The 24,897-nt window shown below is 37.4% G+C and overlaps 1 protein-coding gene and 1 pseudogene across 1 annotated transcript; both read left to right on the top strand.

Moving 5' to 3' along the window:
• The first annotated feature begins 773 nt into the window (after positions 1–773).
• Positions 774–3,282, top strand: LOC141826529 (uncharacterized; annotated as a pseudogene).
• Positions 3,283–20,482: 17,200 nt separating this feature from the next.
• LOC141826518 (uncharacterized) lies at positions 20,483–24,521 on the top strand. The gene is made up of 6 exons (XM_074713774.1): positions 20,483–20,514; positions 22,526–22,826; positions 23,454–23,510; positions 23,676–23,750; positions 24,158–24,297; positions 24,424–24,521. The coding sequence occupies exons 1-5, from the start codon at positions 20,483–20,485 to the stop codon at positions 24,266–24,268; spliced, it is 576 nt and encodes a 191-aa protein (XP_074569875.1). The 3' UTR covers positions 24,269–24,297; positions 24,424–24,521.
• Positions 24,522–24,897: the final 376 nt, after the last annotated feature.

Below are 24,897 nucleotides of genomic sequence, written 5' to 3'. Positions count from 1 at the left end.
TTATGAATTGAGGCATATCCCAATAAGAAGTAAGGTATTTTGTCAAGTTGATTAGCAAATATTAAAGAGAAATCTATCTATCCGGTTGCAAGTACTTGAGAAGGAATATAGGAAAAAAAATTTTACTAGGATATAGTATAAAGTAAGAAAATAAATAGTCTTGCAAATGTATGTAAGCCATTATTTTTGCCGAAACAAACTATTCACTAAGATAGACCCGGAGGTGATTACATATATCCAGAACATAACATCTTTTTGCATTTTGAAATATTTCATATATATGCTGCAAATTATACTTCAAAGATAATAACATAAATACAATCAAACTTCCTAATGTGACCATTTTCAGAGTGTCTGATTGGAATGTGATGATTTCAACTCACAAGAATTCCGTTTATAAATAATGGGGAAGAGAAAGTAAAGCGCAGAACTACATTGTAGATTGTGGAAGAATTAAAGGTTGCGCTTCTATTTCTACCTCTCCTTTCAGTTTTAGGCAGTCACTAAACAAGGAAACGACAATGGATGGAATTGAAAGAGCGAGCAATAAAAGCCACAGATTCTTTAACACGCACCCGGAAGCCATGGCAACCATCGCATCAACAACGCCAGAAATTATTACTTATATAACGCAACAAAAGATCGGCTGGCTTTGGAATCCAGACGTCGTCGTTTGCGATCTTCCTCTTCTTTCTTTTTTTTTTTTTTTCTTCTTCTACTTTTTCGCCAACCCAATGCCTCTCCGGGAACTGAGCAACCAGCCCCGGACAGGCATGGCATCATTACCTGGCGCTCTTCTCTCTGTTACGCTTCTCGGGCTCCTCGTCCTTCCCTCCTCCATTGCCCAAGCATCGGCATCAGGTGATCCTCTCCTCCCTTCTGTTGTGATTTGGAAAGAAAACAAAATTGCATTTTGGAAGCAAAAACGTGATTCTTTCATGCAAAACTTTTGAAGCTTTGTGCAACGATGGGAATTTGATGGGCAGAAAAAAAATTTTAACGCTTGGTTGGGAAATTTGCGTCGACAAGCAGGTAAAGGACAAGAGAATGGGTTGGGTCCACTAAGAAGGTTGGTTGCCGAAGCTCCGGCGACCAAGAACGGTACGGTGGAGAACAGCACCTTCATATTGGCTGCCGAAAGGACATATAGGAAAGACCCTTTGAATGGATACAAGCATTACACCGGTGGCTGGAACATCAGCGATCAGCATTACTGGGCTGTCAGTTCTACTTTTTCCCTCGTGTATCGTCGTTTGAATCTTCCTTGAAAAGTTCTTGCTTGAATTTGCAGTCTGTTGGTTTTACTGCCGCTCCGCTCTTCGCCATTTCCATAGCTTGGTTTCTCGGATTCGGCTTGGTTTTGTTCTTCATCTGCTGCTGTCTCTGCTTCTGCCGACGAAGAAACCATTCGTATTCTCGCGTTGCCTACGCGCTATCTCTTATTCTCCTCATCTTGTTCACTTGCGCTGCCATGTACAATCCAACTTCTTAACCCAACATTGCTTCTTGCTTATACTTGTAGTCACATTCGATCTAACTCAACTCACACAATGAACTCAGCGTTGGATCCGGCGTGTTGTATAAAGGCCAGGGGATGTTCCACAATAGCACTTCAGAAACTCTGGAATATGTGGTGGGTCAAGCGAACTTGACAGCTGATAATCTCCACAAGTTCTCGAGCAGTTTGGCTGCTGCGAAGAAGGTCGGAGTCGATCAGGTCTTCCTTCCAGCTGACGTCCAGATGAAGATCGACACTATTCAGAGGAAACTCAACTCATCAGCTAACGAACTCTCTAGTAAGACGATGGAGAATTCAAAGAAAATTCAGATTGTGCTCGATACAGTGTGCGTCGAACAATCTCCTTTGCAGGACAATGTTTAATCCAAATCATGTGTAGTTTCGATCTACTTTACTGTACTGAGATCTTGTGCATTGCAGGAGATTGGATCTGATTATAATTGCGGCAGTCATGATAGGTTTGGCGTTCCTTGGATTCCGTAAGCACACCTATAATTGTGAAGCTTTAGCCTTTCTTCAATTTTTTGGATCACTAAATTAACAATTTTTCTATGTTTAACTCGCAGTTTTCTCCATGTTTGGGCTACAATTCCTTGTGTCAATGTATGTGAAAGTAATTCTTCACCATATTGTTCGTGTTATATCATCTTTTGGCCAAGTTGCTATTCGACAGGGCCTTGAAAAAAAAATTGTAAAAACTATGCAGGTTAGTACTTGTTGGATGGATCCTTGTAGCAGGCACATTTATTTTATGTGGTGTTTTTCTTCTTCTGCACAAGTAAGTAGAGAATTATACAGATGGCTTGAATGTAGTCATTACTCGCTGGTTTATCTTGCGTTTAAGTCAAAACTTCAAATGGAATCCAACACCAACTGTTTGTTTGGCAGTGTGGTCGGAGATGCATGTGTCGCGATGGATCAATGGGTTGATCATCCACATTCACACACAGCTCTAGATGACATTCTTCCCTGTGTTGATGCTACTACTGCCAATGAATCAATGTACAGAAGCAAGGAAGTTACCTTCCAGATTGTGAATGTTGTCAATCAGGCCATCAGCAATGTTTCCAACGGAAACTTCCCTCCTGTTCTAGCACCTCTCTATTACAATCAATCTGGTCCGCTGGTGCCCACACTATGCAATCCATACAACCCCGACATGAGTACTCGTGCGTGTGCCACTGGGGAGGTTGACTTCCATAACTCATCTACGGTAAGTAAACATCTAAGTGGAGTATGCCTATGCTTCTTGAAGTATTAATGCAAGACAAGATAGCTGTTATGGTTGTTAATTGAGAAGCCCCAAATGACCACATACATTTTGTTCAAACTTCCTGATGCAGTTATGGAAAAGCTACATATGTGAAATCATATCAGTAAATGGTAATGATGTTTGCACAACAGTTGGTCGACTTACTCCAGGCATATACAATCAAATGACAGCAGCAACAAATGTAAGCAAAGGACTTTACTTATATGGACCTTTCCTCCTTCAGCTAGCAGATTGCACTTTTGTGCGTGATACCTTTAGTTCATTAAGTGAGAACAATTGTCCTGGCCTCGAACTATACAGTGCATGGACCTATATTGGTCTTGTGATGGTATCTACTGCCGTTATGCTATCTTTGATTTTTTGGGTCATTTACGCAAGGGAGAGGCGACACCAGATGTACAGCAAGCAGTTCATAGCTCAGTCTGGTCCAGCACATATGCCTTTGTAAGAGGAGAAGATTTCAGAAACCCAATGTTGCTGTCTCAGTTGAGTTGCCTTATTTGTCCAAATTTGTGTATGTTCAGTGATGTCCTCAATTTGGATTAAGCGATGCACATATTTGTATTGCAGATGGATGGTATATGTAACACATAACAAATAGTGCTTCTGGTTATCCAGTTGGATCAATGTCCAGTTTTGATGCCTGAGAGTTTATAAGACATTTTATAAATTATTTTTGTCAGATAAATTGCACATGGTGTGAAGATGAAGCTCCAATGAACAATATGTGGGTCTCAATCATATAGTTTTGATCTAGAATTTTTTTTCTTCTTCTGTTGATGCAACTATAATCTTGAGCTTGAAATCTTGTTACTATCCCATTTTCTTTGGATAATGAAGATGAAGGTGGGGAAGCTTCTAAAGGGGACAAAGAGGAAAAGTGAAATTATATTATGCATACGGTTCTTTGTTTTTTCCTTATCCTGTACCCTATTTGAAGAACTTCACACTACTTATTTTCACAACCATTATTTGGTTATTACAAAGGGAATAGTTATTCTTTTGCTTTCATTAAATCAAGAAAATCACTAATATGTTAGTTATTTGGTCTATTGGCAAGTGAGCAAGATTTGGATTTTTTTGGAAATTTATTAAACCATACATTTCACTTTAATACATACTAAAAAAGCCCACTATATAGTATTTGTTTCCCAAAATGCCTTCCACCTACTGAAGCCCTAAACCATAGAAATAAAATTAATTTTTTATTTTCTTAACTATTTCATCAAACATTTCCAATTAAGTCATTAAATGAGAACAATTGTCCCGGCCTCAAACTATATAATGCATGGACTTATATTGGTCTTGTAATGGTATATACAGACGATATGCTATCTTTGATTTTTTGGATCATTTACACGAGGGAAAGGCGACACCGAATGTATAGTTCATTGTTTAATTTAGTCCACCACATATGCCTTTGTAAGAGGAGAAGATTTCAGATGCCCAATGTTATCATTGTCTTAGTTGAGTTGCCTTATTTGTCCAAATTTGTATATGTTCAGTGATGCCCTTAATCTTGATTAACAGATGCACATATTTGTGTTTGTAGATTGATGAAAACCCATGAGAGAAACAACTCAAAAACCCATAACGAATTGAAGAAAAAAAATCTAAATCGATAAGAAGGTTAAATAGAACCTTGACCCAATACATAAGAAAATCGAACCTTAATATAGAGGAAGAAGAAAGATGCCACAACCTTGGGATGGAGGTTGATAAGTCCTTGAACGCTACAAGGGGATGTTTTGATAAGTTCTAGTTCAATGAAGAATCAACAAACGAGAGTTGCACCATGCTTTATATTGAAAATATGCCAAAAGATGCATGTGGCGGTCACCTCCTTTATTTATAGCTATAGGGTGACTTAAAAATCCTAAAAGACTAAAAAAAAGCTCATTTAGTAAAGACCTATGTAGTCTACTTAGTTATTTTAAGCTTATGACATCATTACAACCCAAATAAAACTAAAAATTGAATATAAATTTGTTGATACAGTTTGTCCCGATTGTTGTTTTGATGTTGACACAGATTTAAGTTCATTTTAGTTGGATAAGAATTAAGGTCAATATATTCAGATTGACCGATGACGGATGAGTTCAGAGAGGGATCGGTAGCTCGTTCTCTGGACCGGTTGGAGTCGGAGAGGGCTCGATAGCTCGTTCTCCGGATTAGGTCAGAGAGGGCTCGATAGCTCGTTCTCTGGACCGGTTGGAGTCGGAGAGGGCTCGGTAGCTCGTTCTCCGGACTAAGTCGGAGAGGGCTCGGTAGCTCGTTCTCCGGACTAGCTCAGAGAGGGCTCAGTAGCTCGTTCTCTGGACCGGATAGAGTCGGAGAGGGGTCGGTAGCTCGTTCTCCGGACTAGGTCAGAGAGGGCTCGGTAGCTCGTTCTCTGGACCAGATGAAGTGGGAGAGGGCTCGGTAGTTCGTTCTCCAGATTAGGTCAAGAGGGCTCGGTAGCTCGTTCTCTGTACCGGACTATGGTCAGAGAAGGCATGGTAGCCTGTCTTCGGACTGGATCATTGTCAGAGTAGACTTGGGAGTCTGTTCTCTGAATACATGATCCAATACAGTTACCTCGGGTGAGACCCAGGTTAACCAAGTGATCAGATTGCATGAGTTTTGATTTCACCTTAGTTTAATCGATAGGTGAATCGATTAACCAAGAGTTAGTTGGTTAGTCGATCTAGTAATCAATCACAGAGCATTCTGTGAGAAATTAGACATCCCATGAAATCCACCGTAATCGACTGATCAATCGATTAAGGACAAGGTTAATCGACTCCATGATCGATTAAGAGCATTTTTGAGAAAATCGAGTAGCGACGCTTAATCGATCCATTGATCGATTAAGCATTACCTTAATCAATCACCTGATCGATTAAGCATGCTTGACCGACTAAACCATATGTCTGATCGATTAAGCTCTCTATCGGGATCCCGGGAAACCATGTGTATCTTGTCCGGGACAAGTTCTTTTGCCCGGGAACGCATAAGGATGAGTACTTCTTGCCCGGGGACAAGACCTAGAGGTTCTCCCGGGGATACATGAGAATAAGAGGTTCTTACTCGGGAATACCGGAAATACATGAGAAGATCGAAGTTTTTATGATCCTAATGTGAACTTTTCTAAACATGTCTTCAGTTTTGCATTTTCTTCCTTTAATTTTGTATTTTCCTTATTTATTTCATCTAGGTCACTATGGTCACATGCAACGGTTCTAGCCTTCCTAAGTTCATCTAGGTCACTATGGTCACATGCTAAGTCTTCCTTTGCCAAGAGGCCGCACCTCCGGGACTTCACCATTTGCCAAGAGGCCGCGCCTTCGGGACTTCACCATTTGCCAAGAGGTCGCACCTCCGGGACTTCACCATTTGTCAAGTCTTCCAACCTAGACTTTCCTGTGAGCTTAATTCACACACGTTAGATCACCAATATTGCCTAACTTAAACTGATTTAGCCAAACATCAAAATCCAAATCACTTGGGACAAAATTGCCCCAACATTCTCCTCCTCCCTCGCTCTTCTCTCTTGGGTCACCCGCATGGCTTTGCCTACTCCTACGATGCACTGCGCCGTCTCACGCCTAGAGTCAGCGTCGTCGTCGCTCGCAGCCAATGTCGTTGCCTTCTGCCCCTCCGTCTCCGGCAACCCGCCTCGACCTCCGACCTAGCGCAAGACTCGACAGACGAGTCCTTGCATCCGACTATAAAGTAGAGCATCCAGCCATCGCCGACGCCGCCTCGTTCTTTTCGAATCTATCTAGGGTTTATCTCTTTCGGCAGATCAATATCATAGCTGGTAACTATCTTTGATCTATTCTTTATTTTTCTCATCAAATCGAATCTTTTAATTTCATTTGATCGATGCTCCTGGAGCGGCACCTCCCTCCGATCATGCTTGAGGTTGGATATGCTCTGAGGAATTAGCCTACATGTCTAATTCCGCGGCTGACTGGGTTGATCCCGTGGAGTACGCCGCGCTGCTGAAGCAGAAGTTGGATATGTACTGCGCCGCCGTCTCCATATCGCGGGTACAAGTCAAGCCTTTCTTTTTCTTCTTTTTCCTGAAGAAGATCAAATGTTGTTGTTGTTCTTTTCTTTTTTCTTTTTTGTTTTTTCTAATGCGGAATTGGATGCTTTAGAATGCTTATTTTTTAAATTTCTCTTATGTTAATTTTACTAGTGGACTGGTCTCCGTTCTGCTTTTCTTGTAATGTTTGAGACTTGCTTCTTGTTGCCTATATCACCCTCTAGATTTGCTGAAGGTTCCCTTTGTTCTCTCTTCTTGTTCCTTTGCAGGGTCAGCAACTAGTATCCATTACTCTGCTCGAGAATTTGAGTCCTATTATCATGTCATTTTTGTTTGTTTATTTTGGTTGCAATTAGTTAAAGGACTGTTTATGACACCAACTGTAAAGTTTTTTTCTTACATTATTGCTATATAGAATCACATTTCATGCGAACACAAGTTATATGAGTGCCCATCTTGGGCTTGGCCATCTCATTAACACCAACGATGAACCATTTATCACTCTCCCTATTGATAAGTGTGCCACTGAATTATTGTTGATAGTTTGTTGCTGAATTTTAGGAGGAAAATGGTACTCTATGAATAAGCAGCTGAGAGGAGAAAGAAAGAGTAACATTCCATAAATTTGCATCTCTAAAGACCAACTGCACCTGTAGTTCATCCAAGACCTTTAAAACTGATGATCAAGTTTACCCCCATCAGTTATTCCTCTTAAACCAAGTTGTACAAGGATCTTTTTCTGTTTTTGAATTTGATGCAAGATCTTCATTAATCTCCTCTCGCCATTACTTGCAATAACTTGTTTTTTTTCCATCATCAAATTTGAGTCGTTTCCCCTCTCTTTGCAAGATGGCTAAGGTCCTGCTTAGACCTTCTGTTTCTCATAGTATTTATAATGTTGCAACTCTCATGGTCCTGTATAATTTTACAGAAAAAACTATATAATTTTACATGGTCCTGTATTGATTTTTTTATGATGCCTCATTAGTTAATTGCAGAAAGTTCCTTACCCTAAGCAATGGTTTCAAAACAATGGAGGATGATCAACTCAAGTTTTTCTTCATGCATGCACATTCTTCTGTTCATGTGTTTGGTTGAAAACAGAAGTCCATACATGAAGGATGCTTGATGTATAAGAACCAATTACGAGCAATTGAAACCTTCTCCCTTTATGATGTCTTAAACCACATGAAGGATGCTTGATGTATAAGAAGACATACTAGTTAATTTCTGACCCATAGATCTATAAGAAATTGATGGTGGAAATGTTTGTATGTCAGATGGTGTAAAATGAAAAATTAGCTTGTTACAGCATGGAAAAGTCAATAAGTTGATGTTTGTTTTTCTTCATCTAAATGGTTATTGCTTTGTTTCTTTCAGCTGTCATGTTATTGCATATATAGAAAATTAACTTATTGCTGGTTATGCATTTCTTATCTGTTTTAGATTTTCTTCTTTCCACACTTTGATTGTTTGCCGGCTTGCTTTTGGTTTTGAGTTAATCTTGTGCAGCTGAATGCACACAGACTTGTATATGGTTCTACCTTATTTCTTTTGTATTAGACTTTTATTTTTCTCCTCTAGTTGTTCCTTTCAATATGTAAGAAATTGTTCTACCTTATTTCTTTTGTATTAGACTAACAATAACTAATTTGTTTGTAAAAGTAGGTTGCTAGTGGTGGCATTGGTAGCGGTATTGGAAATTATATTAGTGGCGATAGCAATGTTGCAGCTCAGGTAACTATCTTAATACAATATTATACTTTCGTTTATTATTTATAGCATGCTCTATTATAAAATTTATTTAATCATTAATTACTTTTTATTGTTATATAGTCAAAACTAAAGAAGGTGAGTGTTGGAGATATCAGTGTTAATGCTAAATGTAAGCTGCTTCATTGGTCTGTTGATGGAGCTGTTGCAGAAGGTCGAATTGCATCCATGGATCCAAAAGAAAAGTACATCATGTTCCTCTTGGTGGATCTTATTGGAAAGTTTGGATTGATAGAGTCTTTGTGGAGAAGGTGGAGCTAATCCGACCAAACAAAGAGATATTTTTTCTTGAGGATGCAATAGGAAGCACAGTCACTTGGCATCAATGTTTATAGTTTTGTCTGACTGATATAGATTTGATCATATACTGTTTGTAGTAAAATGAATTTTTGTTTGGATTGTTTTATCTAACTAAATGTAGATGATTATTTCTGATATATATGCACATTGTTTGAGCTCCATTTGTATGTGGTATTTGTATATTGGATTATAAATATTATAGCTTTGAGCAGGTTATATTATTTGTATTTATGTATATAGGTATATTATATCTTAAAAATATAATTTCTGCAGTACGCGGGGCGTGCGCTATGGAAAATTACATCCGCAGCGCGTGCTCGCGTGCTGCGGATGCAACTTTTTGCAGCGCGCGCCCGCGTGCTGCGGATGCAACTTTCCGCAGCGCGCGCCCGCCTGCTGTGGATGCAACTTTCTGCAGCGCGCGCCCCGCGCGCTGCGGATGAATTATAACTTTCAACATCTTGGAGTTATGCAGCATGCAATGTGCGCTACGGATAGCTTAATTGCGCGTTGTAGAAAGTCAAATTTATTGTAGTGCATGCATACCCACATCTACAACAATGCATAACGATAACATTCACGATGAAATCCATATAAATGGATACAATCTAAATCCAGATCCATACAACATAAAACCACAAAATCATAATACTCCTCCAGCTGTGAGATGACATAATCGGCATATCTCCTCTGGCATCAACAGTAATCTTCTATCTTCTACATGGGGAGACAGAAAATCCCAGGGTCTGAGTGGTGAGTACAAAATACTCAGTGGATAATTAGGATAGACAGTGCATGAACAACAGTATACAAGATATATAAATGAATAACAGAAATCAATTAGTGATCAACACTAATAGTGAATAAACTATCATAATCCATATGCATGACATAAATGATAATGACACCCAAATGCATCAACCAAGGATCAACCAAGTATACAACCAAATGCAACATCTATATACGGTCCATTACCTATATAATGCACATAATGCAAGCATATACATGATGCAACTGCCACACTCGTCCTAGTCACGTATATATGACGCTGGGGGTGTCCGACATCACACTGCCATAATTTCAGCCTTACAACAAAGTAGTCTGGTGACAAAATAGTAGGTAGCCATGTATAACTACATACATGCCATGGTCAATGTTTGTCCTTCATACTCGTCCTCAAGTATCACTTCCATACTCTCTAAGTACCTCTACAAGTATCACTTCCATACTCTGAGTACCACCATTCTACGATGACGAGGACACAAGATATTGACCCGGCTGCGTACATGCCATCTATTATGACGATATATCGACAACATTGAGAATTACAATCGTCATCATGCACTATGATGTCATTATCAGGTAATAATAACCAATATCAACATGCATAGACAATAGGTCTTAATTGCTAGATAACCAAATGTTCATACAAGTAATAATATAGAGATTCATAAGGTCAACAGAATTAAGGACAAGCAAGAGATAATCCTGATTGATGAATCATCGCAATAAGAATCTCTCCGTATCAATCACGGTCGTATGCTACTTGAACTTGATCATTTCACATATTTCTTCTGAAACTTAGAGTGTGCTTTGCTTCATCGTGCATCTATTATGTTTGCATTCATTCTGTTTCTTATTTGACATTTTGGAAGATCGAAGCTCTTCATGTGACTTCATTCAAATAATGGGTAAATTTGGCAAGTGCACCGTAACACCCTTTCTTCAACTGTAAGAATGATAGATGAAACATCAAGAACTCAAAACGACCAAAAAAACTAAATGCAAAACCCATAAAACCCTATAACATTTAAATCCTAATCTCACTGAACCCATAGAACATAAAAACTTACCTTGCCCTTGTTGGCGGCAGTAGCGTCGGGCAGAGGAGGGGGCAAAGCGGCGGTGGTTGGCGGCGTTGCGCAACGTCTCCATGCGACGACAGCGGCGTCGGGCAGAGGTGGCGCGACGGTTATGCAATGACGATCGAGGCAGGAGGCGCTGGCTCCACGCGGCAGACGACGGGTGGTGCTGGTTCGGGGCAGCGTCGATCGGACGGCAGCGGTGGCGTAAATCGAAGGAGGAGGGAGGCGTTCCAGCGTCGGTGGCGTTGGCTCCAAGCGGCGCCGGTTGAGGATTGCAGGGGCACACGGGGAAGGAGATGTGACGCGAGGCAGGGAAAATCACGGGGAGGAAGAGAGGGACCAGGGTTTAGGGTTTTAGCTGCCACCTTTATAGCCCTTCCTCCACGAGAATCCCAACGTCGGACGTGGGCGTTAACGTCGCGGGTCGCGCGGAGGAGCAGGGACGGGGTCGGGGTCGAGCGGCGGAATCGCGGAGAATATAATCATGATTTATTTATTTTTTTCAGGAGTAACAGTAACTTCTCAAATTGGGGTTTGGGTCTGGACTAAACCGGCTTAAAAATCTGGGGTTTATTGTAACAAATCGAGTTTAATCTTGATTCGCTTGGTTTACTTATCAAACGAAATCTGATTTGACCCAAACAAGTTTTATTTGATTCATCTTTACAAAATGAATCTTCTCATCACGTCGATTTTGACAAAACTCTCTTCCCTCATGAACCTACTTAATTCGAACTAATTAAAATTTAGCCTTTAATTGGTTAGTTCTAACCTTAAAATTTCCAGGATATTACAATCTTAACTTTCACTGCCTTGTGCTTAACCAGTTAGTCCAACATCTACACAACCAACTCTCATACTCTAAGAAACTACAATTGCTTCCTTTCTAGCCCGAGTTCTCCCCCACTTTTGGGCACTACCTTAGAGTATAGACTTCCTCACCAGAGTGAAACTCTTCCCCGAGGCAACATATTAGCTAACATCCAACCCACAAAGGAAGATACAACACAAAACCTCCCCTATCAAGACTTGCAGCTAGCATATATATTTTTAATATCAAGGTAACAATGCCTCCTTTGAGAAGACTATTAGTTCTTTTGTGATTAACGATTTCCCTTTACAACTTCTGGCCCACCTGCGGGAATTTGTTACTCGAGTTCCCCACTTGACTAAGAATTTCCACCAAATGCATGTATAAAATGCATCGGTAGATAATTAAGCTCGCGAATTGGTAGAGGCCAAGGCTGAATCTAGTTGCTTGTCTAAGCAATTGAGCAACCTCTCCAAGCGACTGGCTTATGTGAACACTATCCAAGCTGAACTAGAGATTGCCAAGGCGGAGTGCGAGGCAGCCGATATGCAAGCAATAGAAGAGAGAAGCAAGAGTTAACTACTAGCCTCCAAGTAGGAATGCGCCAAAGAGGACTTGCCCAACTATAAGGCCAATGAAAAAGGACACTGGATGAATCGAAAGAAAGCCTTCCTGAAGTCGCCTGAATTCTTTGAATTGCTCGATACTTGCTTTATCACCCTATTCGGTATGGTTATAAAGGTGCTGTGAAACAATTTAGGGAAGGTGGCTATTCACTTGAGGGAGCCTCTATCAACTATTGGATCGTTGGGAGCGCTAGAGGGGGATGAATAACATTTTCGTTGTGTTTTCACACTTTTGATAAACTCATAAAAATTGACATATATGAAATAGAGAAGGCAGTGGAAAAGACACAAATATATATAGATTTTACTTGGTTCACAACCACAGGCTGATACTCCAAGGACCACGATTAAAAGATCATTTCCGACGGGCAATCCACTAAGTAACTCCCGTCTTACAAAGAGAGTTAAGCGCTTTACAAAAATATACAATCGGTAAGATGGATACCGACTTAGAAATTAAGAATAAAAATATAAAGCATAAGTTATACCGACAAAATGAGTAGACTTTGATGTAGCTCCTCGACGTGACGATAGCGTTTCAGATGATCTTTCTTTGCGCAGACGGTTGTCTTTAGGTCGTAGTCAGATGCTCCAAGGGCTCTCCCTCGAGGCTCTTTTATTGAGTGATCGGGTACCTGGAAGCCTTTTCGAGTGCCTCCATGTTGTCCGTCGATCCACTATTGACGTCGCCTGTATCTTTTTGGGCGCCTCTATACTGATGTGGAGGTTTCGGATCAATCTTGACTCTACAATGCCTTATCCAGATCAGGGCGCCTGGAGGCTGAGATGTCCCGATCACTAGGACTTTGCCACCTCACTGTCTCCCTGGCCTCGTTTCGTTGACGTCTGATCGCCTGGAACCAATCCAGGCGCCTAGATCGTTCGGTCGCTTGGATCCAGATAAGAACGCTTGAAACACAAGGTTCCAACCCCACTTTTTCTGCATTACAAGTTAGTGCAAACCACAAAAGTAACAAGAAAGTAAACAGTTTTCCAAATGGTTTGGTCTTAACTTCAGATTTCCAATGAAATCTTAGGTTAGACCGATGCTTACTATTCCCCTTACCGGGAACGCGTCCACATCCACTTCACTCAGGATAATTTACCTTGTGCCAACCAAGTCCTCTAGATTTTTTAGACTTTTGCTTAACCTCAATCTTCGACCCTCAAGAATTCCATCGCTAGGCATCCAGTCCTCCAGACCTGTCTAGTCTTTCACCTGGTGCACTTGATCCGCCAAGTTTTCCTACCTAGTCCTCCCGACTAGGATTTTCTTGTCCAATCCTCCAAACCAGGTCTTCCCACCTAATCCTCCAAATTAGGTCTGCCTAGCCTCTAGCTAGGACTTCCACCACCTAGCCGCAGCTAGGACTTTCTTGTGCTTAGCTGCAACTAGGACTTTCCTGTGCTATCTGCACACTTAGTTTAGCTTATCATAAAACTTCAGACTTAACTTGAACCCTTTGTCATTATCAAAACTTAGGTTTAATTATTTGGTGCTCCCTGTACTAACAATCTCCTCTTTTTTGATTATGACAACCTAAGTTCTAAGTTAAGTAAAAATATTTAAAATGCCATAATGAAGTAAACAAGGAGGTAAGCATAGCAACAAAGAAGGTAAGTCATCACAAGTATCAAAATCTTAAAGGTTTTGACTTCCCCTTAATTCAAGATTCCCCTGAACTTATGCTTTGCTTTTAAAGAAGAATAATTTTAAAATTATATCTTTTTCTTCTCTCCCCCTGAACTTGACATGATTTAATTTAATCAACTTGATACACACCATTAAAGTCTTACTTAGATTTGAAATATATTTTGAAATGATCAATTTGTAAACAATTGACTTTGAAATAGTTAAAATGTACTTTAAAATTTCAAGGTTTAATTAAAAAAAACATTTCCAATACTTAATCATTTGAAAAAAATATTTTTAAAACTTAAACATTTGAATACTATATTTTAGAAGAAAAAATATTTGCATTTAACTTTATTTTGGAAGAAAAAATATTTGCATTTAACTTTGAATTATTTATCTCTCCCCTTTTACATAATAAAAAAAATTTAAACTTTGGTTTTTGAAAACACATTTAATCACGTGAAACATAGGTGTGAGTCCAAGCATGTTATAATAATAAAAATACTTAGATAAAAAAATTTCCTCTTAGGCACATGTCTAACTTAAGTTTTGGCTGACTATCAAAAGATAGTAGTTTGACCAAGTTAGTCAAGTTGAAGTGTATCATTCCAGTTTCTCTTAGGCACATGTCCAAGCTAGGTGTGGATTGAGTCCAAGTTACTCAATCCACACCTAGCTTTAGCCGGATCTAAAGTTAACCTAACCCAACTCCAATTAACACAATTAAACTCATTCTCTAATTAACTACCGTCGAATCCAAATTAATCTAACCATAACCTAACCACAACTTAACCACAACCTAATCAGATTAACCTAATGTCAAACTAAGAATCAGATAGAATCCAACAGATCCGAACCAACCTAACCCATAAAAATCCCTCAACAACTTGAAATAAACTCCTAATCAACCAATCAATCCAATCTGACCGATTCAACATACAAGACAGATTGGAACTGATCAACCCAATAGATCAATCCCAATTCCATCAAAATCCAACAGCAACAACTTAACCTAATCAAATCCACTAGATCAACCTATCCTCCGACGATTCAACCCATGAACAGATCCAACAACCCTAAAATAGAACCCTAACAGATCCAGAAACCTCAACTGATCAACACATCCAACAAACCATATCACTCAACAGCACAACAAATCCTAAATCAAATTTAAAATCTTACCTCTGATCTGATCCGATCTGCACAATCCCCTTTTGACAGACCACAGAGGGACGACCTGAGTTCGAAGAGCTCCTTCTGGACGCCGTCAACAACGTACCAACCTCCTTTTTAAATTCAAAATCTCTACATCTCAAAGCAACACAAAATCAATCATGGTAATCACAAAACCTAACTGGATTAACAAGGAACTCACCTCACTCCGTAAGGACCTTTGACAGGGAGGAAGAAACAAGCCATAGCTAGGGTTTTTTTGACCTCTCTTGCGGTTGGCGATTGCTACTCTCCCATCCAGCGACGTCCTCGTGTGGACAGGGCTTGGACGGCGGCGCACCCGTGGGAAGGAGAAGAACAATGAAGGGAGGCGATGATCTCCTTTGCTCAGGCTTGTCCTCCCCGCATCCGACCATCCTCACATGAACAGGAAATGGCAGATAGCATTGTGCTCATCGAGAAGATGGAAAATAGAGGAAATCGATCTTCGAGAAAGGCAGCCTTGCTCGGGATCGTCTGCCACGCTTGATAGGTAGCTCTCCTCCTAGCAGCCGACGATGTTGCGTGGGCGAGAATCAACAGATGGCACCGCGAGAGAAGAAGATCCAGCGCCGTCAGGTTTCGGGGAAGCCACTGAATAGGGAGCACGCACAAAGATGAATAGGGCTCGCGCGATTTTAGTTTTAACGGGGAGCTACAATGATTCGATGTTGGCGAAGAAAAACCCAAACCTCAAAAAGGCTAGAACCGAATAAATTAGGTTTGGTTGAACTAGACCAGCTAAAACCCTAACACTGTAGTGAATCGATACTGTAGTGAACCGGTTCATTTTTGGTTCACTTGGTTAAATAACTAAACGACCTCTGATTTGATTCAAACTAGTTTTGTTCATTTCGTCTTCACAAAACAAAGCTCCTCATCTCTTCTATTTTGTCATCATGAATCAAACCAAGTTGGTTCAATTTTGGTTCAAAACTGAATCATTTGGTTCACTAACCAAACGACCTCTAATTTGAACGAAATCAGTTTCGTTCATTTCGTCTTCGCAAGATGAGTTCCATTCTCCACCACTAACAAAAATTTCTTATATCTTACAAAAGAAAACTCATACTTAAGCTGCACTAAGATCTTCATTAACATATCTCTATATACATAGAACCATATAAAGTCTCATGGTAGGTCACTCCAATGAACTAGTTACCTTTAACTAACATCCACGTTTAACTCTTAACATCCAATATCTCCAACCAATGCGAACAGTTATTTGATAAACCAAGGAGTTTAAAATGTGCTAGTCTCAATAGAATCGATGCTGTCCGTATTCATCAATTCATCAACTAGGGATAATTTCAATACATTCATAATTATACTTATAGAGATGCTCATTAGTTGTGATCCAATTATAAATTCTCTCATGCTATAAATCGTATTGCAGACATTCAACAAATGAGTTTAAAATCCAATCAAACATATAAAGAATGTACACTCAAATAGTAAATTTTTATTTATCCAATAAATAGTACTACCATAAGATAATTGCCTTAGGACACCTCTCAAATATAACAATAATAATAATATAGTAAAAGAAAACTATTGATTAGTTATTAAATGATTAACTAACACATAAGTACATCAATAGTTGTTTAGTTAGTTAGGATACTAGGCTCTCATTTGGAAGACTCGGGCTCAAGTCTTGATAACGGAATATTTTTAACAAATTTTCATCTATAACAACGATTATAACAAGAAAAAAACCCTACTCAATCGATTAATCATGCCCATGACCCCATAACTGGTCGGGTTGGACCGATTACGAGTTAGGCCCGGTGACTCGGGTCTTCTAATAATTGACCCATTGAATCGGTTACGGGCCTGGGTCAGGTTAGATTAAGACCCAATCTGCGAGCAGATCTAGTTTGCCTAAATTATTAATTGAATTTAGATTAATTAAATTAATTATATTTAAATTATTTAAATGGGATGTATCTTGATTATTAATTAATTTCATATTAAATTAATTAAATTAAAATGATTTAATTTATCCCCGTTAGATCTATTTTAATTATTAATTAATTAATTTTATTGAATTTGAATTGTTCAAATTATTATTATTATTTAAATAAATCAAATATTCTATCAAGATTTTAATTAATTAATTTAGATTTAAGTTGACTCGATCTTGATTACTTTGATTACTTAAATTTGAATTATTAATAATTAATTTTGAATTATTTAAATTATAATTATCTTTATTAATTAAATTATTATTTAAATTTAAATTGTTAATTAAATTGAATTGTTTTTATTTAATTTTTCATGTAAATTATTATCTAAATAAAATATAAAATTTTCTTAAATATTAAATTTACTAACCTCAATCACTTCTCCTAATTCCATAGACTTTTTCTTCTTGTTCTTCGAGTATTGATTTTTGTAATGTCTAGATAGCTTGCACTTGAAGCACATGATGTACTTTTTATTCTCCAGACTCCTACATTAATTCCTCCTTTACTGCCGGTTGTGGCGTCCAAATCTTATGAGTAAGATACTTAATTTTGTAATGTGATCTCTCTGCATTTAAAATATATTATATGATATTTAAAATTTGAATTGATAATCATACTTGTGTTTTATTTCTCCCCCTTAATTTTTGGCTTTCTTGTTCCCTTGGTGGTTAGTACAATCAAGAGCCCTCCAAGCTCTGATATCAATCGTAGGATCATGGAGATGCTAAAGGGGGAGGGGTGAATAGCACATGTTATTTTTATCGATTTCATCATGTGTTCATTTCTATCAAACAAGTACTTGAACAAAATTAAATAATAACAACACATAGACAAAGTTGAGGTTTTACTTGATTCCCAACCATCCATGGTTGGTACTCCAAGGCCTACATACAATAGGCGTTTGTCCACTAGCGTATCTATTTTTTGGAACTTTTTTGAAGATGGAGAAAGCTCTTACACTTTTGTATCAAACACAAATAAGAAATAATAAAGCATGTATAAGAAATACAAGCAAACTTAACGATAATCGGTTCAAAAGCCTTGAGCGTCTCATACTCCTCCTTGCACTTCCCCAATCAAACGAGCAGAGCCTTATTGTCTTTTCTTTGAGATAGAGTCAGAGAACTAAAGAGTAGAGAATTGATGATTTGAATGTAGAGCCTTCATCTCCTTTTATAGAGTTGGATCCAACTTTTATTAGTGGACTGAAAACCTTATCTAGCTGACCGAAGACTTGATCAAACTCTATTTAGAGATCGAGCCTCTTGATCTCATCTCTATCAAGTTTATCGATCGAATAAACCTCTTATCGGCCGATTGAATCTTTTGGTCACTCGAATCAAGAGGTCCAAGATCCAAACCTGACTCGAGTTCATTCAATTGATCGGATGACTATTTAATCGACCATATGGTTTTTTGGTGGACCGGACTGGTTGGTTGTCCAATTGACTGGACCATTTGTCTGATCCACCGGATTGATTCGAGTCCGATTCACCTAGGTCAAGTTTGGCACTCTGGACTTTGTCCAACTTTGTCAGATTGTATTTGTCTGCTCTCCATTTTGCTTCAAGTCCATGTTCATGCAAAATAGTCATACAAAATACAACCAAACAAATAAGTCTAATCCTGTAAGTCTACCAAACCTACTAGGCTTACCTCTTGCTCGGAGTTCACTTCTTCAAGACTTCTACCTAGAGTTCACTCCCTAGGATTTTCCATTGTTAAGAATCCTGTCACCTTAACCTGTTGATTTATCATTTGTCAAGCATTCAGTCATCCTTGACCTACCTAGACTTTTTCTTTTCAAGCATCCTATCACCTTGACCTGTTTAGACTTATTAATTGCTAGACATCCGATCATCCTTGACCTTCTTGGATTTTTCCTTGCTAAGCATTCGATCACCTTAACCTACTTGGACTTTTATTAGTCATCCAGTTAATCTTGATCTGATTATATTTTCATTTGCTAGTCATCTAGTGAACCTTAATTTGATTAGATTTCTCTTTATTAGTCATTCGATAAATCTTGATTTTACTAGACTTCCCTCTTCACTTTTAAACATTTGGTCCTGTTTGATTTAACCATCGGTCAAACTTGATCAGACCAAGGTATATTATCTATATTGTCAAATATCAAAACAGTGGAGTGATACTATGCCACCTTAGCTTCAGGTCAATTGAACATCACTATTTGGTCGCTTGGACAATTTGGTCAATTGGTTAGCCTTTTGATCGTCCGAACCTTGCAAAACCAAGTTAGCACAACATATAACATAATGCAATTTTTACTTAGATAGTTAATCAACTGTCTAATCTTGATTTCAGGATCCAAATTGGACCCTTAGTCGATATGCACCTAATATTTTTCCCATAGCGAGGACTCATCCTTACTTGTTCTTCTGAAACAGAAGAACATCTTCAATCCAGGAGTTTGCTTTCATTTATCCTTTGCCAAACATTTGCCACTTGATCTGTTTGGGCTTCCTCTACTCCGCATCTGATCACTTGATTGATCAAGTCTTCTTTTAACCCAATGTTCAGTTCTCGCTGACCCATCGAATTTGTTTTGCCAGATATCCGATTCTTTGACCATCTAAACTTTTGTAACTAGTGTCTAGTCCTTTGGATCCAGTAAGTCTTTTGTTGTTTAGTATCCGATGTCTATCCTTGATAAATGCACTCTTAACCTTTTGTTGAAAGAATAATTTATCTGCTTCACTAAGTATAGACTTTCTTCCTCATTTTCCTGAGTGGTTATTATGATTGCACATTATTTGGGTGATTGTAATATTCCATGTGTATTGCATTCAACTCCTGATTCACCTAACATGCACGACTGGAGATATGACCAAAATGCTTCTTATTTAAATTTGCTAGTGGTCTCTTTAGCATTTTTAATTTCTTGCACTATCCCTATTTTAACACTAAGTTTTAATCAAAACTTCATCAACTGACAAGACAATTTTATATAATTTTTAAAAATTATATCAAAGGTTCATAAAAGACACATCATCATAATTTTTTTTAAAAAAAATCTCTATCAAAATATATTATGTAATATTTAAAAATTATAAGAAAAGTCGTAAATAATCATAAAATATATTATATATATATTTAGTTTTTAAAGTTTTTCCCCGTTTGTGGGGAGAAGAAGTCTCGTAGGATATTATTAAAGTAAAAAAAAGACTTAGACAAGATAATAATTAATATTAGAGATCTTAATTTCTTCTACCCTAATTATGATCTTGGATAAAGCCACAAAGGCTCATCGTAATATCTACTTCGTTTACTTTATGGTAGTAGATAGATAAACATGCCTAATAGTTGCCTTCTTTTTTCATGATAATTAAATTAAAGTTGGCCCAATAATTACTGCAACTAAGTTGGATGGGTTGAAACCTTTTGTTTTTTAATTTGAGCAAAAGCAGCACAAATTAGTAAAGTTGTTCATTATTTGGTGCATCAACATGGAAACCACCAAAAACAAGGGAAAAGACAAGTAAAGAGGGCCATGACAGCATGATGGGCCATTTGTTGGTTCTTCCACACCATTCTACCAACTTTTTAGCTGTACCCTGATGCCAAAATATCTAGGGTTTGACTGTTGGTAAAATTTCATTATTTAGATATGCACTCTTGTTTTTTTCTTTAAAAACACCTATTTGGATAAAAAATACATCTCTCTCTTTTTTTAAAATAAATTTATTATTATTTTTCATTTATTGTAAAAGGGTGTTTTAGAACCTCCCATGTAATATTTTCTATTAGATTTATCCTTCTAAATCCGTTGCATCTTTATCCGCGGAAAAAAATTAGATAAGTCATTCAACCAATTTGATGTGCATATCTAAATAAATTCATAATAATTTTAGTCAAAATTGGTATTTGATATGTGAAATTATCAAAAGATACGATTTTTAAACATAAAAAAGAATAAAATGATGTAAATTCTAATATAAATTTTTAAAAACCGCTAAATGAGTTATAAATTATTTTTTTGAAAGTATAAAATTTTTAAAAAATTACCAAAAATAGTCATATAATATTTTTTTAATCAAAAATTGGTATATAATCATTTTTTCACTCAACTTTTATATTTAAATATATAGATGCACTTTAAGAGTTCATTAGAGTTTATTTATATTTTTGAAGTGACCATAACTATAAAATAAAAATTATGTAGCAGTTTTGAATAAAATTGTTACACGGCCATTTTATACTCATAAATGTAATAATTTTTTTATCATATATGTGACAATTTTGACTAAAACTGCTATATATATATTAATAATTTTGATCAAAATTGCTAGACATATGATTAAAACTATGAGTTATATTTTCAAAAGTGCTAGACATATAGTCAAAAATTTTACATTTATGTAGCAATTTTCGACAATAATTTTGATCAAACTATTGGATACATTTAATCAAATTCTACATAGATGGTCAAAATCATTGTATGATCATTTTTGACTTATTTAATCACTTTGAAAGTAAAGAAGGTTGGATTCCAATGGCTTCATAGAGTGCATCTATTTATTTAGATTCAAAATTTGAAAAGAAAATAGCTAATAGTAATTTTGAACCAAATTGCTAAGGGTCATTTTTGACTAATTTAATTATTTTGAAAACATAAATGAACTCGAATGATCTCTTAGAGTTCATTTACACATCTAGTTTTAAAATTTAAGCAGGAAAGTAGTTTTGGATCAAAATGACTACATAACAATTTTGAATTATTTGAATTTATCTTTTTTAAAATTTTAAATATTTTTAGTATTTTTAAATTTATAATTTTATGTAGTAGTTTTTAAAAATTTATGGTAGAAATTATATCACTTTACTCATTATATTTAATTTTTTTTAATTTTATTAAATTTATAACTCATATATCAATTTTAACCAAAACAATTATATGAGTTTACTTAGGTGTGCATGTCAAACTAGTTGAATGCTCAGTATAGTTTCTCTAGGTTAACATGTGAAGGTGCAACTAGTTTAAAATGATAAAGTTAGTAGAAAACACTAGGTGAAAGTGTCTTAGAACACCCTTTTAATGATAAATAAAAAAAGTAATTCTCTTTTGATGATTATATACAATTGGACATTATTTTCATTTTTACCCAACTTCCCTTGATTTGGCATCTCACTACTAAAAAATCACGATTTTGCGGCAGTTATTTAGCGGCGGTTTTTAAAACCGCCGCTATTATCTTTTTTCCCGGCGGTTTTAATAAACCGCCACTAAAATAAATTTTTAGCGGCGGTTATTTAGCGGCGGTTCTTAAAACCACCGCTATTATCCGTTTTCCCGGCGGTTTCAATTAACCGCCGCAAAAATAAATTTTTTAGCGGCGGTTTAAATTTGATTTGCGGCGGTTTAGTAATTCGCGACGATTTAAAATTTAATTCGCGGCCGTTTAAATTTTAACCGCCGCTATATTCTATTTTTCTGATGATTTAAAAATTATTTTTTATTTAATCAAAATAACATTAATTAGATCTCTTAGATACAAGGAAAGCCATTTCTATCGGACGACCCGTGCCCTAGCTCTCTCCTCGCCGCTCTCTTCCGCATCGCCTCGGCGCTCTCTTCCCCCATCACCGTCTCCACGCATATCGGCTCAGCTCCTCGGCCGCTACCACCCCATCACCGTCACCCCTGTCCCCCATTCATCCTTCGCCATCTTCGCCTTCGACAACTGGTCCGACAGTCGGTGCACGCCCTCTTTCTCGCGCACTCCGATCACCCTCTTTCTCGCGCACTCCGCCGGCCACCGGACGACAACTCCCTCTTTAGGGCCAGGAGAGGTATGCTTATTCCAACTTTTCCCTCTTGATTTGGATCTGTTATTTCCAAATGATCCCAACTGATCTGCTATACCCGATTGATGTGGTTGCTTAGGCGAAACCGTGATTGCTTTAGGGTTTAGACAATCCACACAGGCACAGCTAGGATCGGACGACCCTAGCTCTCTCCTTCATGTTGTTAATCTTGCGTGCTGTTGATTCAAAATTGAGGTGTTTACATGATTCGTTTCACGTTCTGTAAGTGTTGTGCTGGTAACAGGATGTGCTAACAGACCAAATGGCAGGGTTTTCCACACATATACTAATTCTCAGTCAAATTAGTTCATCTGTGACTTCTTTTACCTCCTCATTTGTTATGTCTGTTAAAATCAATCTCACTTATTAATGTCGTTTATAAAATGATGATGAAACCATCTTCATGGTCAATAGGGAAGATTTGAAGTTGGTTGGATGGAGTAGGAGAGAAAAGAGAAAGGAGTTAGGGAGGAGGACATTATTTTTTCAATGTTAGTTATTAGGCCTTCAACTTACCTTTCTAACTTACAAGTGAATAGATCTGTTCATCCAGGCAGAAGGATAAAATAGACATCCATTTGTGTATTAATTAATCCTACAATGCCCTTGCAGGCTACTGCAGGTCTTAGAGCTTTGGGATCTGAAACATCAGAACAAATTTTGCAAGAGGTAGAAATCTCAGCAAGTTCATTAAGAATACCAATGCTAATCAGCAAAAGATATATCATTTTATCCTTATTAGACTTTATTTACTTGTGCACTTTTAGACTGTATTCTTGAAATACTTATCTTAGATCATTTGTTCCGCCAATTGGTTTTGGGTCATTCACACAGGTTAGAGAACTACTTCAACACAAGAGCTCACTTATGTTCGAACCAGATCGAACTCTGGAAGGTGCTTTTCAATGGGTAACTTGTACTGCTGTGTTTTAAAAATTGAAAATCATATTATGAATTGCTCACTTTGTCACTATGTTTTTTTATCGAATTTTGTTACAATGCAGCATTATATCTTTTGAGAAATCTCTCATTGTTGATTTGATGGTCTCACTTATACATGGCTTAGTGTTATATGTTTTGCAAAATTGGCAAGAAATACTTCAAAAGAGATTTATTTGACAATATATTGTTTGTCCTTTGTTTTTTTAAAAATTAAACTAGACAACCTTCTATTGAGAATTAAATCTTGGAAAGTTATGGATGTTAAACTGGTCTTGAGTGCCCACTGTCTGTTTAGGAAATTGCAATATAAGTCCATGATTTCATAATGAACATGTTAAAATTGGAGGGCTAATAATTAGTATTTTTAATTTTAGGCCCCAGATGAAGGGAGTGCACCTGCACTCTCACAAGGTGCAAGACCATCTTCCTCGGCTAGTCATGATGCTCAACAACTTGCTGATCATTCCAACCGTAGTCCAAATTAAATTAGTAGCTAGATTGCATCATAGCTTAGGTATGTTTTACTATTTACCTTTGCTTATGAGAAGTGATTTTGCACCTTTACATGTCTTCAAATGTGTGGTTGTTATCTTAATTCATTAACAACGTCAATATTTGCTGCATTTGTCTGTGGTTGCAGGTGTGTAAGCTGGGAAGAAGGCTGCTGCATTTAACTAAACTTTGTGAACCTTATATGTTGCATGTGATGGTCTTGCTCCTTGAAAGCAAAGACAGTTACTCAAACTTTAGAATTTTGATATCATTATTGTATTTGGTTTTTGATATCATTATTGTATAAACATGTATTTTGCAGGCTTATAGATTTTTACCTTGTTATTGTTGACTAATTGTGTTTTTATGCTTATGCTTTGTATTTGAGGTATTTTGCAGTCCTTGTTATTGTTGAGCAGTTGGAATTGGCTCTTTTTTCTATTTCACAAGGGAACATCGAGGAGGCATTACGTAACACAAAATTGTACGTTCTTTGTTAAATATTTGTGTGATATGCTTTCAAGTATAGAGTTATTGACTTATTCTAGCATTAGTCATTGTGCCATGTGAGATGCTTGCATCATTAAGGACATAAAAGTGATAAGTGCTTAGCCAATGTCTA

The sequence above is a fragment of the Curcuma longa genome, chromosome 1, assembly GCF_044706935.1.
Source record: "Curcuma longa cultivar G26 ecotype Majalengka, Jawa Barat chromosome 1, ITB_CL_G26_1.1, whole genome shotgun sequence".
Classification (NCBI taxonomy): Eukaryota; Viridiplantae; Streptophyta; class Magnoliopsida; order Zingiberales; family Zingiberaceae; genus Curcuma; species Curcuma longa.
This window is presented reverse-complemented; position numbering and strand designations above follow the sequence as displayed.